Source organism: Brassica rapa, chromosome A05 (assembly GCF_000309985.2).
Source record: "Brassica rapa cultivar Chiifu-401-42 chromosome A05, CAAS_Brap_v3.01, whole genome shotgun sequence".
In the NCBI taxonomy this organism is placed as follows: domain Eukaryota; kingdom Viridiplantae; phylum Streptophyta; class Magnoliopsida; order Brassicales; family Brassicaceae; genus Brassica; species Brassica rapa.
This window is the reverse complement of record NC_024799.2, coordinates 113043-132052: the sequence shown is the minus strand read 5'-3', so window position 1 is coordinate 132052 and position 19010 is coordinate 113043. Positions and strand designations below refer to the sequence as shown.

At 37.0% G+C, this 19010-nt stretch overlaps 3 protein-coding genes, 1 long non-coding RNA gene and 1 other non-coding gene across 5 annotated transcripts; 1 reads left to right on the top strand and 4 right to left on the bottom strand.

Moving 5' to 3' along the window:
- Positions 1-192: 192 nt before the first annotated feature.
- Positions 193-1757, bottom strand: LOC103866349. Its single transcript, XR_004458376.1, has 2 exons — positions 799-1757; positions 193-710 (listed from the first exon to the last, which is right to left on the bottom strand). It is a non-coding gene; the product is annotated as an uncharacterized LOC103866349 (long non-coding RNA).
- Positions 1096-1166, bottom strand: TRNAG-CCC. The gene has a single exon. It is a non-coding gene; the product is annotated as a tRNA-Gly (tRNA).
- A 922-nt stretch (positions 1758-2679) lies between the features above and the next one.
- Positions 2680-12633, bottom strand: LOC103866348 (putative indole-3-acetic acid-amido synthetase GH3.9). The gene is made up of 5 exons (XM_009144257.3): positions 12129-12633; positions 11910-12011; positions 10350-11173; positions 9750-10286; positions 2680-2891 (listed from the first exon to the last, which is right to left on the bottom strand). The coding sequence occupies exons 1-5, from the start codon at positions 12422-12424 to the stop codon at positions 2866-2868; spliced, it is 1785 nt and encodes a 594-aa protein (XP_009142505.1). The 5' UTR covers positions 12425-12633; the 3' UTR covers positions 2680-2865.
- Positions 12634-15258: 2625 nt separating this feature from the next.
- On the bottom strand, positions 15259-17915 carry LOC103866347 (dol-P-Man:Man(5)GlcNAc(2)-PP-Dol alpha-1,3-mannosyltransferase). Its single transcript, XM_009144255.3, has 13 exons — positions 17689-17915; positions 17558-17592; positions 17352-17489; positions 17208-17279; positions 16962-17119; positions 16821-16887; positions 16699-16752; positions 16440-16528; positions 16223-16339; positions 16002-16111; positions 15842-15920; positions 15692-15748; positions 15259-15588 (listed from the first exon to the last, which is right to left on the bottom strand). Exons 1-13 carry the CDS (start codon positions 17804-17806, stop codon positions 15417-15419), a joined length of 1266 nt encoding a protein of 421 aa, XP_009142503.1. The 5' UTR covers positions 17807-17915; the 3' UTR covers positions 15259-15416.
- Positions 17916-18047: 132 nt separating this feature from the next.
- Positions 18048-18886, top strand: LOC103866346 (translocator protein homolog). The gene has a single exon (XM_009144254.3). The coding sequence runs from the start codon at positions 18166-18168 to the stop codon at positions 18700-18702; it is 537 nt and encodes a 178-aa protein (XP_009142502.2). The 5' UTR covers positions 18048-18165; the 3' UTR covers positions 18703-18886.
- The last annotated feature ends 124 nt before the right edge of the window (positions 18887-19010 follow it).

Below are 19010 nucleotides of genomic sequence, written 5' to 3'. Positions count from 1 at the left end.
CTAGTAAACATCTATATAAAATAAATGTTCACGTGAGACAACTATGAATGCATTTTTTTTTTAAATGTTAAAGTTCAAAAAGTAACCGTATGATAACTGACTTAAAACCAAAAAAATACTAATTCCACTTCTAATACATGGCATTTTGTTTGATGTTGAGTTAAGAGTAGAGTTATCAATTTTTTCAAAGGGTTAACTCAAAATTGCAACTCATATATAATACATTGTAACTCAAAAAAATAAAAGTAACTCATGAATAGTAACATTTTTGAGTTACACCCCTAACTCAAACTTAATCAATGGTAACTCATGTCACCATTCAAAACCATAGTCTAGAAGCAGAGGCGTGGGCAAGCCATATATGGTTCAGTGGAAGAGTTCCCTGAGAAGCAGGCCGAACAAACGACCAAGTGGTGTAACCCTATTGTTGTAGCCTCCAGTACTGAATATATTAGCCTCATTGATCGTGGTCCAGAATTTGACGTGGCTCCCAAACTCTCTGAAGCAAACATCTGCGTAAGCAGTAAAGTCTTTGCTGCAATATTGGCAAAAAAAAGCAATTAGTGCTTCTTTTTTTTTTGTTTCCTGTAAAAGAAGCAAAGTAAAGTGGCACTAAATAATTCGGTGGTTGAGCCAACCTCTCCATACTTATCCTCGAGAGACTGAGGATGATCGTAGTGGTACAGTGTAACATATATGTGGTTCAATTCCTGTAGTACGCAGTAAGGTTATTACTTCAGATTCCAGTTAAAAGGAACTACAACCAAACACCGCAGAAAATATGAAGACGGGTCTCACCGTGGGTTACAAGTTCATGGATGAAGTTCTTGTAGAATTCTAGACCTTTCGGGTTAACAGAACCTCTTCCATCCAATTAATGAGACAATCAAGAACTCATGATCTTAATGGATTCCTTCCAGTTAAAGAAAATGGAAAGAGCTAGAGGAGCATAAGTTTAAGAAGATACTAACTGGGAATAAGCCTAGGCCAAGAGGTGGATAATCTGAATGCATCTAAGCCAGTTTCCACTACTAATCGTTAACAAAACCCAAAAAGCCTATGCAAACCAAACCGGAACACTTGCACACAAAAAAATGCGCATCCAGGGAATCGAACCCTGGTCAGTACCGTGGGAGGGTACTATGATACCACTACACCAGATGCGCTTCATGTCTTTTGGCTGACTATATATTTTCAACACTAGAGGAAAACCAAATAACAATCATAATAATTGCATATTCATTTCAGTATTATCCGAATCAAGTTTTGGGAGACAGCGTACGTGGGGTTTCTGTCTGTTAGGAAGCCATGTTTACAGATCACATGGCATTTATCCATGATCCTGATAAGATTCAGTGCCGACAGAGCATGAAGACGGACCCGACAAAGTGGATGATGATGTAAATCAATACCATTAAAAGGGGATCATTCACAAATTATACCCTTAATAAAAATTGTAGTTTTTTCAAAAATACTCTTATTTTTACAAATGATTAATAAAATTCATTAATAACATTTAAGTCTTTTGATTTTGGGCCTACCGATGCACCTAAATGGATCTATAAATAATGAGTTTATATATATTTAAAAGATATACTAACTTTATATTTAATATAATTATAAATATATTATGAACTATAAATAAATTAAGAAACGTGAAAATTATTATTTTCTTAAATATACATATCAATATTCAAAATAGATCATTTAAATATTATACAGATTTTCAATACAAACCAAAATCCTATATCCTACACCATATATTATATACATATTTGAATATTATTTTTCCATGTATAATGTCATTTTATACATAATATTGATATGGAAATTACGAGTGTTCAAGTATATTTTAAAAATTATCTTAAAATAAAAATTTAATCTAAAATAAAAACACAAACTTATAATAGGTTACTAATAACGAAAATAAACTAATATTTTCATATCAATAAGTTTTTTATATTATCATTTTTTATTTGGATAACATAATAAATTTTTATAAATTCTAAGGAATCACTAATTTATGTAATATTAAAAAAAAAATATGAGTAATTTAATCAATTCGCAGGTTAATAGTAAGTTTTTGTGTTTTTACCAGGTTATATCAGAATTTTAATTAATAAATTTTTCATTAAATCCGAACCGGATTATATACAATGTATCAGGTTTATAGGTTCAACCATGAATCTAGGTCATATATGAAAACAAATCTTAAAACTCAAACATTATTATAGAACAACTACCATATTTCGAACAAATACTATATTTTGAAGATAAAAAAAACAAATGATAAAAACTCAATTGTTATAATTCAAAACAAAAATAATGGTAATTTGTAAATCAGTTTCGATTAGTAAATAAAAAACAAACAAACCCGCATTTTCTAAGCGCGGATCGAAATAATTAAATTTGTAACTAACGACAGTTGGATCTTCATTTTTTGTAAAACAGATTGGACTCTTGTGTTATATGTTTGGGCCGGGAAACACGCTTCAAACACCCAATGAGTACAACTCTTCCTCAGAAGCCATGCCAGAGAATACAAAAAAAAAGAATCCCACAGTAGCTTTTGTTTCAAGAGGGCTTGAGGATGATGATCGTCTTAAAATTCCTCAATATATTATAAATCATACGATATAAGTAACTCGGTAAATAAAGTTATATTATGTGACGAGAAACTGAAAGGAACTATAAGATATAGATAACTCGGTAAATGAAGTTTCTTATAACATTTTTTTATCAATCAGGTACTAGCATTACATGCCTGCTACTGCTAGCATTACAGCAAATCCGATCCCATTTGGTTATTACCGAATACTGATTAGTAAACTATATAGTCTCTCCGATCAATACATACGTTCGACATCAAGCGGACCAGGTTGGATCACGAGTGTAAGAATATTTTATATTCTGTGTGACCTATGTATCTATTGGTTTAATATAAAGTTCAAGTTCATATTAATGTTTTATATTCTAATATAAGAGTTGATATCGTGATGGATCGGTTTCGAGTAATGAGTTAGAATATGGGTGTATTGTTAACCCTCCTACTTTACCTTGGCTTATAAATATCCTTAATCCATGATTATACACATATATATACAAGGTAGTAATAATAGAATATATTACCATAATGTAATATATATGTGAGTATATGTTGTAGTTCGGTTATAAAGAAGAGTTGTGTTACAAACATCCGTTTGATGGATATAAACCAACACGTCTCTTAGATTATTATAAAAGGACTCGTACTCCTTTTATCAATATGACGTGAAGTCTCTTTACAACACTACACTAATATCTAAAAGAGGAGATTAAGGAAGGTTTGGGATTTCCTGTCCATCAAGGAAATCATCAAAGAGAAGGTTAAAGAGGAGAAGATCAATTGGTGGGATTGCATCCAAGCATGGATCAAGGTTAGTATTTCTACCTTCTTTAGAAATGTGTTAGGGTTGAATTAAATCAAATCTAGATCAGTTCTTGGTGATTGAAATAAATTAACATGTGGTATCAGAGCCATTCTAGATTTAATTAATTCACCCATTAGGCGTTTGAAAAAATTATGAACATATACGGCTTAACTGTTTTAAAGAGTGTTCATGATCGGGAACGTACGGATTCGTAATCTCATAAAAACGGCATCGTAACTATACGGTAGTGTGTTTAATATCTACGGAAATTATGCCATCACGAAAAGCGTTGTTGTCTTTAAAAGTTATTAGTGACTTGGTGTACACCATTAACATAAAGTAAAACAACAACGAAGAAGATAAACATGTGTGATAAAAGTTTTTCTTAATTAATGCAAAGGTGCGCATAAATGAACGTAGCATGTCGTATAAGAGTATAATCTATTTATTTAAAAGTTTCAACCTGAAATCTGGGTTTCAAGTAACAAAACGTAGGCACATGCATGATTACAGAATTTTTTGTGTAATGCTGTTCCAAAAGGATTGGTTAGAATTAATTATCTTACTTAATTAGTTACGGCGACATAAATTGCTGCTTGTGTGGATTCATGAATGTGAATGAATTCAGAATTATAAGTAAAATAATTGATTCAGTTGGTTAAAATTCTGGACGTGTTAACGGTTACTACACACATGTATGAAAAGTCAGCAATGAGAAGTTGTGTCATGGAACAAACGTGTGCATGCATATTTTTTTACGGTTAAATGCTTCCGCTGCATTTTATTAATAGGTAACTTGTGTTATGAAATATTAAAAAAAAAAAATATATATATATATATATATAACATAATATTAGGATAAACTTACCTATTAATATTTTAATGTCTGTATAGTTTATAACATGTTAGTCACCAAAGTGATCTTGTTATTTACTTACAAATATTAAAATTTATAGAATTTATAATTGATCTTGATCAAGGATGCTAAATGACATAAAAGTTTGATTGATCAATTAAATTATTATTTATATTTTAGGAGATCACCCAAAGGTGGATCATTAAATATAATTAATAATAAGAAAAGAATTAATCATTTTTCTACTATAGTGAATAATATGTATATCCAAAGATAACATATTTATTTGACTAATGTTGATTTGATTAATATTAAAGTATATATAATTAGCATCAGTGAAAGTACTTATATTTAAATATTGCCCAAAGGTTATTTAAAATATAAGTGTTAAAGTTTCTATTAGTCTGAATATATATTAAAGTCTCAAAGCACTAACGGGTAAACATGTATGAATGCTTGCAGCTTCATCAAATGTGTTTGCATCTGCTAACTCTGTGGTAAAGTTTAATGGCCTCAACTATGGTGAGTGGTTCGAGCAAATCCGGTTTACACTGGGTGTAATGGCTTTGGACTCCGCCATACTAACTGATGAGGAACCCTCAGCTATTACAGTAGATAGCTCTGAATCTGAAAAGTCTCGTTATGAGAGATGGGAGCGATCTAACAGGCTGAGCTTGAACCTTATGAGGTTGACGATGGCAGAAAGTATTAAGCCATCGATGCCTAAGACAGAGAAAGCAAGGGAATTCATAGAGAAAATTAAGGAGTGTTCACAATCGGAATTGGCTGACAAGTCGATTGTAGGAAGTCTCATGAATGAGCTAACTACAAAGAAGTTTGACTGGTCTCAGCCAATCCATGATCATTTGACGCACATGTCTAATCTGGCAGCAAAGTTAACGACCTTGGGAATGGAGGTACATGAGCAATTCCTGGTCCAATTCATCATGAACTCTCTACCTCTTGAATTTAGCCAGTTCCAGGTGAATTACAACACCATTAAGGATAAATGGAACTTTAAGGAATTAAAGGCTATGCTAATTCAAGAGGAGGGGAGACTAAGGAAGATGAAAGATCAAGTTGCTAACCTCGTAGGTCTTGGAAGTGCCAGTAGCAGCAAAAGAACATCAAGTAAGAAGGACAAAAGGAATGTAAAGAACTTCGTGAAAGGACCTCAAAGTCAAATCCAGAAGGAAAAGAAGTGTTTCTTTTGTAAGCAAGTAGGACACTTCAAGAAGGATTGTCCTAAAAGGAAGGATTGGTTCGACAAGAAAGGTAAACATTACAGCTTTGTTTGCTATGAAATGAATCTTGTTGAAGTTCCTAATAATACTTGGTGGTTAGATTCTGGTGCTACTACTCATGTGTCTCATATTAAACAGGGATTCAGTTCGATCCAGCCCATAAGAGGACCTGAACAGTACTTGTTCATGGGAAACAGGATGAAGGCACAAATAGAAGGAATTGGGACGTATAGATTGATCTTGGACACTGGAAGTCATGTGGATCTTGAAGGGTGTCTCTATGTACCTGAGTGTGCTAGAAATCTTGTTTCTGTTAGTAGGTTGGACAATTTAGGATTTAGTATTAAGGTTGCACATGGTGTTTTCACATTGTACCGAAATGATTACTTTTATGGTAGTGGTATTTTATTTGATTCACTTTATAAATTCAACCTTGATGCAAAGTTTTCTGAATCCCTATTTAATGTTGAAAGTCGAGGCATTAAGCGTAGCGCTATTAATGAAAGTTCTGCTTTCTTGTGGCATCAACGACTAGGTCATATTTCCAAAGAAAGAATTAAAAGGTTAATAAAAAATGAAATTCTTCCTCAATTGGATTTCAGTGACTTAGATGTATGCATAGACTGCATTAAGGGAAAGCAGACGAAACATACTTTAAAGAAACCAGCCACAAGAAGCACTCAGCTTCTTGAGTTAATACACACCGATATATGTGGCCCTTTTGATGCTCCTTCATGGAGTGGCGAAAAATATTTCATCACATTTATTGATGATTACTCACGGTATGGATATACCTATCTACTGCATGAAAAGTCTAAGTCTGTGAATGTCCTAGAGGTATTCATTGACGAGGTGGAAAGGCAGTTAGATAAAAAGGTGAAAGTAGTGAGATCTGATAGAGGTGGTGAATTTTATGGAAAATTCGATGAAAGTGGACAATGTCCTGGTCCATTTGCAAAGTTACTTGAAAGTAGGGGCATATGTGCACAATACACAATGCCTGGTACTCCTCAGCAGAATGGTGTAGCTGAGAGGCGGAACCGTACCTTAATAGAGATGGTTAGGAGCATGTTGAGTAATTGCTCATTACCCCTTTCTTTGTGGATATATGCATTAAAAACTGCAACGTATGTGCTGAACCGGGTTCCTAGTAAGGCAGTTCCTAAGACTCCTTATGAGCTGTGGACGGGAAGGAAACCTAGTTTAAGACATTTACGTGTGTGGGGTTGTCCAGCAGAAGTAAGGTTATATAATCCACATGAAAAGAAACTTGATTCTAGGACTGTCAGTGGATTTTTCATTGGCTATCCTGAAAAATCAAAAGGGTATACATTTTATTGTCCTAACCATAGTACGAGAATAGTTGATTCGGGTAATGCTAGGTTCATTGAAAACGGTGAAACTAGTGGGAGTGGTGAACCACGAAAAGTGGACATTAATGAAATTCAGGTTGAAGTTCCTTCACCTGTAGTTCCACCTGAAGTAGTTGTTCCTATTGTTGCATCAGACTCTAATGACACAATAGGACAACATAATGATGAGCTAATCCCACTAGCTGAAAATACTGTTGATGAACATGTCATAATTCAAGAAGAGAATAGTGAACCACAAATACCTTTAAGGCGATCTGGAAGAGAAAGAAGATCTGCCATTTCAAACGATTACGTGGTTTACACTATTGAAAATGAATGTGACTTAAGCATGGATGATGATCCGATCTCATTCAAAATGGCCATGGAAAGTGACAATTCTAAAGAGTGGTTTGATGCCTCAGAAGAAGAAATGAAATCTATGGATGATAATCATGTATGGGACTTAGTAGAGTTGCCCGATGGTTTCAAAACCATTGGTTGTAAATGGGTCTACAAGACTAAACGTGACTCGAAAGGTAAACCTGAAAGACGCAAGTCTCGCCTTGTTGCTAAAGGTTTCACCCAGAAAGATGGCATTGACTATAAAGAGACCTTCTCTCCGGTTTCAAAGAAGGATTCTCTTAGAATTGTTTTGGCTTTGGTGGCTCATTATGATCTTGAGCTTCACCAGATGGATGTGAAAACCGCCTTTCTGAATGGAGATCTTGAGGAGGAAGTATATATGGACCAACCAGAAGGATTCGTGGTCACAGGAAAAGAAAATTTGGTGTGTAAGCTGAGAAAGTCAATATATGGACTAAAACAAGCTTCTCGACAATGGTATATAAAGTTTAATGATACCATCACATCATATGGTTTTGTAGAGATCATTGTTGATCGATGTATCTACATTAAGATCAGTGGGAGTAAGTTTGTGATTTTAGTCCTATATGTTGATGATATTTTGCTTGCTGCAAATGACATGGGTATGTTACATGATGTGAAGAAGTATCTCTCTAAGAACTTTGAAATGAAAGATATGGGTGAGGCATCTTATGTGATCGGGATAGAAATATTTCGAGATAGATCACAAGGACTGCTAAGTTTGTCTCAGGAAGGATATATTAATAAGATCTTAAAGAGATATAAAATGGAGAAATGCTCTGCAGGAATAACTCCAATTCAGAAGGGGGACAAGTTCAGTAAAATGCAATGTCCTAAAAATGAATTAGAGCGTAAAGAAATGGAAAGAATTCCCTATGCATCGGTGGTTGGGAGTTTGAACTATGTTCAAACATGTACTCGACCTGATATCAACTTTGCTGTTGGAATGTTGGGTCGATATCAAAGTAATCCCGGAATGGACCATTGGAAAGCTGCAAAGAAGGTTCTCAGGTACTTGCAAGGCACCAAAGAGAACATGCTTACATATAGGAGATCTGATCAGCTGGAAGTCATTGGATATTCAGATTCAGACTATGCCGGATGCGTTGATAGCAGAAAATCGACGTTTGGCTACTTGTTCCTATTAGCTGGGGGAGCAATATCATGGAAGAGTGGAAAGCAGTCTGTCATTGCTACTTCCACTATGGAGGCTGAATTTGTGGCATGCTTTGAGGCCACAATTCATGCACTATGGCTGCGGAACTTTATCTCAGGGCTTCGGATTGTCGACACTATAGCCAAGCCGCTGAGAATTTACTGCGATAATTCTGCAGTTGTCTTCTTTTCGAAGAACGACAAGTACTCGAAGGGTGCTAAGCACATGGAGTTAAAGTACCTGTCTGTTAAAGAAGAAGTTCAGAAACAGAGAGTGTCATTCGAGCACATAAGGACGGACATGATGGTAGCGGATCCGCTAACTAAAGGTTTACCACCCAAGGCGTTCAATGGCCATGTAGAACGTATGGGTATTATAGATAAGGCTTTGCTATTTTAGTTATGGGATGCTCATTATGTATTTGACACTGAGAATTCACATAAAGTTATGTTTCTAATTTATTTATTATGTTATCATTAAAGTATGTGTATACACTTATGGTTTGTAGATAACATATGGTTGGTTTGAGAAATAAAAGTTTTTCTCATGTAAGGTTTGATATAAAATTAGAATTGATTTGTGATACATGGAAGGGACTATGTCGTTTAATGGCATACAACCGCCATGATTCGATCAATCCAAATTTTAATAAAGATCAAGTGAACTCGATAGAAAAGTGCACATTAAAGTTATTGAACCCTTAAGTCGATACAAAGGTCAAGTGGGAGAATGTAAGAATATTTTATATTCTGTGTGACCTATGTATCTATTGGTTTAATATAAAGTTCAAGTTCATATTAATGTTTTATATTCTAATATAAGAGTTGATATCGTGATGGATCGGTTTCGAGTAATGAGTTAGAATATGGGTGTATTGTTAACCCTCCTACTTTACCTTGGCTTATAAATATCCTTAATCCATGATTATACACATATATATACAAGGTAGTAATAATAGAATATATTACCATAATGTAATATATATGTGAGTATATGTTGTAGTTCGGTTATAAAGAAGAGTTGTGTTACAAACATCCGTTTGATGGATATAAACCAACACGTCTCTTAGATTATTATAAAAGGACTCGTACTCCTTTTATCAATATGACGTGAAGTCTCTTTACAACACTACACTAATATCTAAAAGAGGAGATTAAGGAAGGTTTGGGATTTCCTGTCCATCAAGGAAATCATCAAAGAGAAGGTTAAAGAGGAGAAGATCAATTGGTGGGATTGCATCCAAGCATGGATCAAGGTTAGTATTTCTACCTTCTTTAGAAATGTGTTAGGGTTGAATTAAATCAAATCTAGATCAGTTCTTGGTGATTGAAATAAATTAACAACGAGGGCTAAAGAAGGAACCGGTAACGTGGCCGTCCAAGAGCTTAAGCATAGCACTGTTGGACTTAACACATCTCGGCGTTTTGTACTGATTAAGCGATCCTCCTTGGCTTATTATCATATCCATCAGCTTCTCGAACGTTCCTGCCTTCACCACTCTTATCTCTAAAGGCCCCACCGATCTATCTCTCTTCCTGCATTGCCTGTATATGTAATCCAGCTCTTCCTCAACCGCAATGCAGCACTCTTCCATCAGCAGCTTCTCCTCCTCATCATCAGGTTCGAGCCATTGGATCTCCCAGAAAAGCACGTAGTGACCTGGCACTGATGAAGTATCCGCGTAGCTCGTGTACTCCGCGAGGAATGCCTTGTTTTCAAGCTTCTTCTTGGCCAGCGTGATGCTCCTGTGAAGATCTTCCTCGTTGGTTTTGTCTAAGTCGATGCTTAGAACCACGTTTCTCCTGCAGATAAACTTGAACTGTGGTGCTTTGTTGTAGAACCCTGCCACTTGAAGGACATCGCCGATTCTGTAACGGTACAGTCCTGTTTCCATGCAAGAGTCAGAGCTGACTAAAAAAGAGAAGACAATGCCACCAGTTTCTTTACCTGCGAAGGTTGTGACGACGAGTTCATAGTAGCGTCCGAGTTTGACGTCGACCAAGTCAACCACTTTGTCACAGGGGACGACTTCTTCGTCCTCTACGTCAAAAGAGAGAGTTCCGTTTTTGCCGAGAGGAATGAACTCGAAATAGCACATGTTGGGCAAGAGCGTGAAAACGACGTCACATGGCTTGGAGAGTGGCTTCACGTTGACTCCAAAGTAAGTCTCGGAGGAAGCATACATTGGACAAACCAACGGAATCTTGCCTTGGCTAAAGAACTCAAGCGCCGGTATGTATTGAGCCATTGAGCCTGTCACTACTGCTTCAATGAACTTTGCTTGAGGCCAGAGCTGACACAGAATCCCTTTCCACGACGGGCGTCCACAGATTTCTTCAATCTCGTCAGCTAAGTCAGGATTTGGCGACGCTAAAAGGGAAGACATAGCCATCTGGCATCCTGGATCAGTGATCATAGGACTGAGATGACCGGTGCGGATGTTTTGGCAGAGCTGGCTCCATTTTCGCTCGAGATAAGAGATTGCACGGAGAAACGCAGAGGCAAAGACAGCTCCAAGACGCATGACTTTGTGACGGTGAATAAGAGCGGCAAGTAACTGACAGTACATGCTTTGGTTGCTGTCTTCACAAAGGATGGTTTGGATGGGACTGGTTAAGTCGTTGAATGGATCGTAAGGTCGGCACTGGAAATGTTTGCTCTTGTAGTAGGAGGTGAGGACAGTTCGGATTGGTAAACCACAAGGAGTTGATGTTTCTGCTTTCACGAAATTCAGGTACATTGTTTTTCCTTTGTCAAGTCCTTCTAGATACCTGTCAGTAATATACATATTACAAATCTCTGTCAAAAACAGAGGAGTAAAGAGAGATGATGGTAAAAGAGGTAAAAGAAAGAAAAGAAAAATCAGTAGTGGATATGAAAAGATTCTTGAGGTTTAGTGAGTGCTGTTCAAAATTCTCAGAGAATCTTTGGGTGGGGACATCAAAATGGCGTGTGTATAAAAGATGATGGATGCAAACTTTATAGTACATGATATGATACCACTAAGTTTCCACAAAAAGCAAACACAAAAACTCAAAGCAGAAAGCAAACTTCCTTAGTGAGCAACCTACTATGAAGATTTATTGGTACCACGGCCAGTACATCTATGCATGTGTATCCAGATTCCATATGTTAGTGCCTACAATGATTGTGAAACCATATTCATATTGATTGAAGGAAGCCTATTGTTAACCTTTTTTAAATTTTTTTCCTTTTTTTTTATTAAATATTTCCAGTGGATAATAACATGGAGGAATTGTGATGTGATGTGTACTTCCACTTCCATAGGTCAGATTTTGAGACATATCCACTATTCTACAACTACAGGAACAGTCCTAGTGGTTCTTTTATGGAATATGAGATCAGCCACTTTGTTTTTTATCAAGTTAATATTCATGCGCATGTAAGATGTAATTCCTTCTTCACTAATCACTACTCTTATAAGAGAACCAAGGAGGATGTTACAGTATATCAGGACTGAATATTAACAGGAAACATTGTACTAACTTGTTCGCGATTGGATTTATAAGATTGTAGACAAAGGTGCGCCGATCAAGATCTTCCGAAATGGTTGGCATTAGCTTCGGCTCTCCACCAGAAGTTCCTGAGCTGCAACATGCAAGCAATCAGATACATTTATTTAGCCATACACAAATTTATATTCAAACACAAAGGAAGGGGAGGCTGTTACTAAGAAAGAGATTCAGGCTAGAAATAGAAATCGACCTGCATAGTATCTCAGTGATAAGATGACCAGTAATAAGAGAAGAGTCTTCTCCATTTGCAATTCTCTGAATGTAAGGACAGACATCCTTGTACGTGATGATTGGCACAGAGCGTTTAAACTCCAGAACGTCCTTAGAGCCTTTCATGTACTTGCTCAAGTACTGTGCGTCCTTGTTTTGTTCCAGGATCCCACATAAAATGTTATCTTGAACTTCAGCAGCCTTCGAGGTGATCCTCTCGAGCTCTTTTAATGCATTGTCACCCTTGTAGTTGTAATCAATCTTCACTACATCCATTTTTAAGCCTTAACCAAAGACAAAACTAGAAGAAGACGAAAAAGGGATGAAGAAGAAAAGAGAGGTGATGATGCCTCAGGACTCAAAGCAAGAAGGTGTATTTATAGTGGGTTAGCCATATTTACATACCCAGAAATGAATATTAGCTTTGTCCTCAAAATATATCAGTTAGAGGAAAAGAGAAAGAAAAAAGGATGAGTGCTGATATCATCAATAATGCAAGCTCAGCTTCAAGGACAATACGTATAAGAAAACATGTACTTAAAGACACTAACAAAACGAATTGCGTCAACACATCGCTTCCCTCTACTTTTTACTTTGAACCAAATCTACCATATCAGTTTTTAGTTGACTTTGTGTCACATAACACCTCCTCCGGTCATTTACAGCACAAACAGGGAACCTTAAAAGCTATGACTATGATCAGCCTGAGTCATGTTACAGCTACGAAATAAGAGTCATTAACATTTCTCAGTAAGTGAAGAGACTGTGATCAACATGAGAATCAGTGAAGCAATCTCAACCATCCTTTTGTTTTATCAAGAAATCCCAAAAGGGGACCACAATCTTTTATGATCAACCACTATCATGATCATCAAGCTTTAGAACATGATGCGTTTGGTGCTCGCCGCATCTGATAAATTTAGCGGAAAGTCCACCACTAACTAAACAATTGCTGACGCTGCTCTGTCCCTCAAGAGGACCAACTCTAACCAGACATTGTGGAGGCTGTTGGGGTGGATTTTTTTTCCATATGCAGAAAGGTTAGTGACAAACAAAGCATACAAAAAGCTAAACTTGGATCTCTCTGACATTTTGGTGACTCAGTTTAGCATATATAATGTATCGCACTATTAACCCTTTTGCGAGTAATCCATGCATAGTGATTCACTTCTCACCATTCCCATAAAAACACAAAAGAGATATATCTAAGATTCTTTAAACTCAGATACTATTGGTTCACAGCCTTATCCACAAGCAGGATCTCTTCTCTCTTACAGATTCCCTGTTTAATTCTGAGGAGGATAAACAGCATACAACCAATAAAACTTAAATCTACGTTATTTAAATTTGAACCATGTAAATGCAAGAAACCATATATTGTAGAGACCCTGGTGAACCCTATGTCTAAGATGAAAAAGAGAAGTTAAAACAAGAAACATCATATGAAAATACATGACTGTTCTAATGTCACAATCAAACTTTTGACTCTATTAGTGACATATTTATTATTCCTGTGCAATTTGCGAAAAGGTTAAAAATATTTCACCTTTTCTTTGCATCTTTGCGTTAGTGGAATCTATGATCAACAAAAAAAGCAACAGACAAGATGTAATCAGCTGTAAGAAGAAGTTGTCTATCTAAGGCAAATTTGAAAGGTGTCTATGAACATTTTCAAGAGTTAGCATTTCCTATTAATTTCTCATGAGTGAAAAAAAAATTAGATTCAATGGATGCAGTATTACATGTATCAGGACTGTGTAACCACCGAGTCTTATATTTATTAACAGAAAGAAAAATAAATGAAGAGGACTCATGGAAAGCAACAAAAATAAGTAAAAAATAAAAATAGGTCGACAAGGTTAAGCAAAAGCCAATGAAAATAAGCTCACGTCTTACTTATTCTGGTTTCAATTGCCAGCACCAACCAATGCTTTAACAGCAACAGATTTGAGTTTTCTATCAATATTTACCAGAAACATCACGAGACCAAGAAAGGGTTTCTAAAACTGAAAAACTCTCTGTTTACTTTCTTTAGGCAATGATCAACAGTACACGAGGACAGACAGTGACTAATGTAAACCAAGAAGAAATCCCTAAAGTGGTCATGTCCTAATCACTGTGGAGGTTAAGGAAACAGTTGTTGTATCCAAAAGTCCTTTTTCTTACTTTTTTTTCGCAGTTGATCACTCCAATATAGAAGTAATAACAAGAGAACAATTAGACGAATCAGCAGGAAGTGAACAAGGACAATAGTATTCATTCTTCATTGGATTTTCTTGGTTACACATACATGAGCAGACGACGTATAATAAGAAAACAGAAACATTGCAGTCGAGAATAAAAGATAAGTAACCCAACCCCTCGTGGTTATATTAGACAGAAAGTATCATGACCGAGATAACAGAATGACCTGGAGTCCTTAGTGAGATTCAGCTAGATCCAACTCCCATATCGGATTTGACTTGTCTTGGTCATAAGTCATAAATGAGTAGGTTCTATGCTACATGATCAAAATGCGAAGTTAAATAACATAAAATGAAAGAAAAGAGATTTTACCATATGGATTGAAGAGAGAAACAGAACAAGAGTGAAAAGTCTAATCAATCTCAACCATCTGTTGAAGAAGAACTAGCAGTTGCAATGAGACAGGTTATTCGTAAAGAAGCACATATTCTACAGCGCGTCAAATCAAGAAAAAAGCTGATTAAGAACTCAGTTTAAGAGCATAAAACGATTATGAAATATGAAGCACCAAGCCTTAAAGAAAAAGAAGCCATTCTTTTAGTACAGGATGCCATTTGAGAAAGACAAATCAAATTGTTCTTGAGATGAGAGCTTATGAAATACTTTATTTCCTTGGGGACATGACTTTCGAATCATTTGCGACCGCAGCAAATAGCTTCCGGGAAGAAAAGAACCAAAAGAAGTGAAATCATTTGTTTCATAAGTGACTTTCCATCTTTCTCCAACGCACACAAATAAATTGTTGCAAAAACTAAGGAGATTCCTTTTTTTTTTTTTTTTTTTTTTTGTAACAAAACTAAGGAGATTCCCAATCAGATAATCTAAGCGTATTCGAGAATTCGCTTAGAGAGAAAAGTAGTAGCAAAGAGCGAAACCAAATAAGCATAACTGGTAAACGTTTAATTCAAGGAGGAAATAACACATGTATATTTGGACAGAAACAGAAAATCTTTTAGTATAAACCACCATATGATTAGCTTAACCCATACATATAACTGTAAATTCTTTAGCTAATATAAAAGGTTCACTTGTGCTTTTTGTGTCTCAGATTTGGTTTGAATATGTAAGGATAATCTGAAGGAGCAAACCAGAGACCCAATAAGACGGTCAAGTGTAGACCCATTAACAAAGCTGATGAGACTGGTGTTGATGGATAGACGTTCCAGCACAGCTCGATACCCAGGAACAATATCAAGCTTTTTTCAGTCAAAAAAAAGAAACATGAAGACGGGTTACTAGAGTTGTTTTTTTTGTTTTTAGTTGTGTTTACAGGTAATAATAATGCAGAGAGTGATTTACCGCAGCCAAGTAGGAAACGAAGTTCTCCATAGCAGATATGGCAGGGAATAAAAGTACCTAATTATGAATATGATCATACAAGTATTTGGGATTCTGAAATCAGGATTAAGCAAAAATGTCAACAAACAGAAAACTATTATCTTTTGTTACCATGAATAGAATTGGTAATGCAGAGAACGAGCACAAACAACGCCAATGAAATTCCCAACAAACATGGTCGTGACAATATCTGTTAATCCAGTGGAAAGCCCGTGAGTAAGGAAGGACACAGACGGATATAATGCTACAAGTAAAGTCAGTGGTTACGTACGTTCTTTCGCAAGACTCCCTGAGATTAACAAATCACTGAACGAGAGCGAAGACGGAAGCGTCAAGAAGAAACGCCTAGAACGCATGAAGCCTATAATCCCGCCTTCATGCCTAAGAAAGGCAACATAGTAAATTCCTTATAACAAAGATGCTATACACACAAAAATACAGCTGTTTTTGAGAGATGACTTTTTGAGCTAGTCAAAGAGTGTTTCTACTTACTTGCACCATTTATAATTTGCAAACGCCGCAAGGAGACATAGGTGAGCAATCAACAAGCACACTGCAAATTCTTTGGACACAAAAACTCGTTCTGGAACAAACTTGAAGTTAACAGACCTGTCGACAGCTCAAATCAGAGTTAAGAGATCACATGTTATATTCATATCCCGTTAGTAGCAAAATTTAGACTTAGCAAGAAGAGGGTGGAGAACAATACCAAAAGTGGATAAAAACACGTCCAAGATCAAAGGCGTTGGCTAGGTATGAAACCGGATATGCTAGCAGAAAGGGCAATCCCACGAGTATCTGTATAATCATTAAGAGACCAGTTGAATGGTAGTCCGTGCATTATCAAAGTTACATATAATTCGCTGGATACTGCAACTCACCAGTTAACAAGATTCCAGATTTCCATGGGAAAAAAAAAACAATTTGGTGAATAATAAATGGGACATGTAAGAGATAAAAGGTGAAACCTGAACAAGAGCTGCACTAGCTAAAGCAGATAGGACTCCAATTATATTCATGGCCTGTGAATAGCAAAACTTGAGATAAGAAGAATCAACGATAGGAGAATAATAAAGCAACTTCCACGGACCTTTAGGAGGAGAAGTAACAAAGGAGGAGCATACAAAAGTACATTCATCTTAATAGAGACAGCTCCGCTGTAAGTACACAAGGATAGAAAATTAATAATATTTAGACAAAAAAAAAAAAAAAAAAACAGGAAGAAGCTTGCCTGAAAAGAAGCATGCCGAGATGCCATTTATGAGAGAGGAAGAAAGCGAGGGAAGCATGAAGGAGAGTCATGGCAAAACAATCATTAAAGAGACGGAGAACAAAGATGGAATGTATTCGCTTGGATAAACAGAGTAGAGATAGCGCCCACCATGGCACCTATAAGGAGAGAAATGTCATATAGTAGTAGTACTCCTCCTCATGTTGTTATATCATTAAGAAAGGCTTTGATAGTTGAATACCATACCACATCAGGAGTCTTGAGATAGATGAACAAGACGATGGACAGATTGGCAATGTAGAGAACACCAAAAAGAATCTGCACACAACATCAAACGAACGATTTGTTAAAATGCAGAGGCCGAGAAAGAGAGAGTCAATTTGAAGGTACCTGAGCAGGGTAGACTGCTCCCCCAGTCAAATTCTGGACAGCAGAGTAAACATAGAGGAAACCAGCCGGATAAACCAAAGGCCCTGTGTCGCCTTTCAAGCTCCCGTAGTCTCTCTCTCCCCCGAGGAACCCACTAACCTGCCCCCATTTTGTAAAATTTCACCAAGAGAGTTGACTTTGTATATTCTACTGGATGTAATGCAAACCTGTGACATGTACGCATCCCAATCGATCTTCGTGTCTGTTCAGTAAATTTAAAAAAGAGAGTGAGCTTAACACCCCCATGTCCAATTGCACATTTCGAAATTAAAAAAAAACGTAGGAAATTAGATCTGACATGGAACATAGGCGATGATAAGTGCGACGAGGATTGCATCAGCCACGATTAAGCCCAAGGCGAATGCAATTTTAGGCACATTACGGCTACGAGAAGCTCTTGATGAGCTCGCCTCCATTTTCGCCGGTGATTGAACGAACAATCGCCCCAGTCGTCGTCTGTCGTAAAGAATCCTGCGTACGCCGCGAAACAGACAACTAACTCTTAGTTTTAGCCCATAGTAAAGCCCAATTCACTCCTAACTATTGGGCTTATCATCTTTACTTAGTGACACGTGCGTGCCTACGCTTTATTACAGAGTCGAGTCATTATCCAAAACAAAACAATTTTATTTCCACGTGTACCACGTCTGTGTCAACTACCCGCCGCGTGTCTCTCCAACACTCTTCTTCTTTTATAAACTTGAGCTCCTCCTCATTATTCTCTTTGACCAAGCTTCTTCTCTCATTTCTCCGTCTCAAATATCTTAAACTCGTTATGGATTCTCAGGACATCAGGTACCGTGCCGGAGACGCCGCTATGGCTGAGACGGAGAGGAAACAAGCCGACGACAACAACAACAACAAAGGCAAACGCGATCAAAAGAGGGCGATGGCTAAACGCGGTCTCAAATCCCTGACGTTAGCTGTTGCAGCTCCTGTGCTCCTGACTCTCTTCACATCCTACTTCCTCGGGAATCAGGCTCGGTCCTCGTCGTGGGTCCTTCACCTCATGCGTCTCGCCTCGAGCGGTCTGATGGGCTTGGCTGCGTGGCTCGTATGGGTCGACGCTGGGTTCCACAAGAAGCCCAACGCTCTGTATCTTTACTTGGCTCAGTTTGTGCTTTGTTTGACTACGTGCATGGTCGGGTCGGGACTAGCAGGGCTTGCAGTGTGCTTGTGTCAGTCTGCGGCCTTGTTCCGATGCTACAAGGCCTTTAATGAGATCAGTCCGGTCGCTGGTAATATGGTAAAGCCGTGTTTGGCTTTTGCTGCGTTTGTAGCAGCCGTTAATGTAAAGCTCGCAATCGCGTGAGATCTATAAACAGTATAAAGCCAACGATAGATGTGATAGTCTCTGAGAATGTTGTGGAGTCGTAATTAATCGTTTTTTTTTACAAGTGTTTTGTGACAATATACGTAATTAATTATCTGTTAGTATGTGTCCATTGGGCTTTAATATATATCAAGATTGACAAAATAAAAGTGGCTACATTTGAGTTTAGGGTCCTGATTATTGCAGACTTATTGGCCGTTCACTCGGAACTTTTTACCCCCAACTGATATATTTAGGCTTTTCAAGGTGAAAATAACGGTATAATAAATTAGGCCCAATAAGTTCGA

Excerpts from the sequence above, each read along its gene's own strand:
- LOC103866348 (XM_009144257.3), bottom strand. The coding sequence starts at position 12,424 with ATGGATGTAGTGAAGATTGATTACAACTACAAGGGTGACAATGCATTA. Across the intron at positions 10,287-10,349 it reads CGTCGTCACAACCTTCGCAG|GACTGTACCGTTACAGAATC; the intron begins GTAAAGAAACTG and ends GCATGGAAACAG. Across the intron at positions 2,892-9,749 it reads TACCGGTTCCTTCTTTAGCC|CTCGTGATCCAACCTGGTCC; the intron begins CTCGTTGTTAAT and ends AATATTCTTACA.
- LOC103866347 (XM_009144255.3), bottom strand. The coding sequence starts at position 17,806 with ATGGAGGCGAGCTCATCAAGAGCTTCTCGTAGCCGTAATGTGCCTAAA. Across the intron at positions 16,340-16,439 it reads CGTGTTTTTATCCACTTTTG|GTCTGTTAACTTCAAGTTTG; the intron begins GTATTGTTCTCC and ends AGCTGTCGACAG. Across the intron at positions 15,589-15,691 it reads TCGTTTCCTACTTGGCTGCG|CTTGATATTGTTCCTGGGTA; the intron begins GTAAATCACTCT and ends GACTGAAAAAAG.
- LOC103866346 (XM_009144254.3), top strand. The coding sequence starts at position 18,166 with ATGGATTCTCAGGACATCAGGTACCGTGCCGGAGACGCCGCTATGGCT.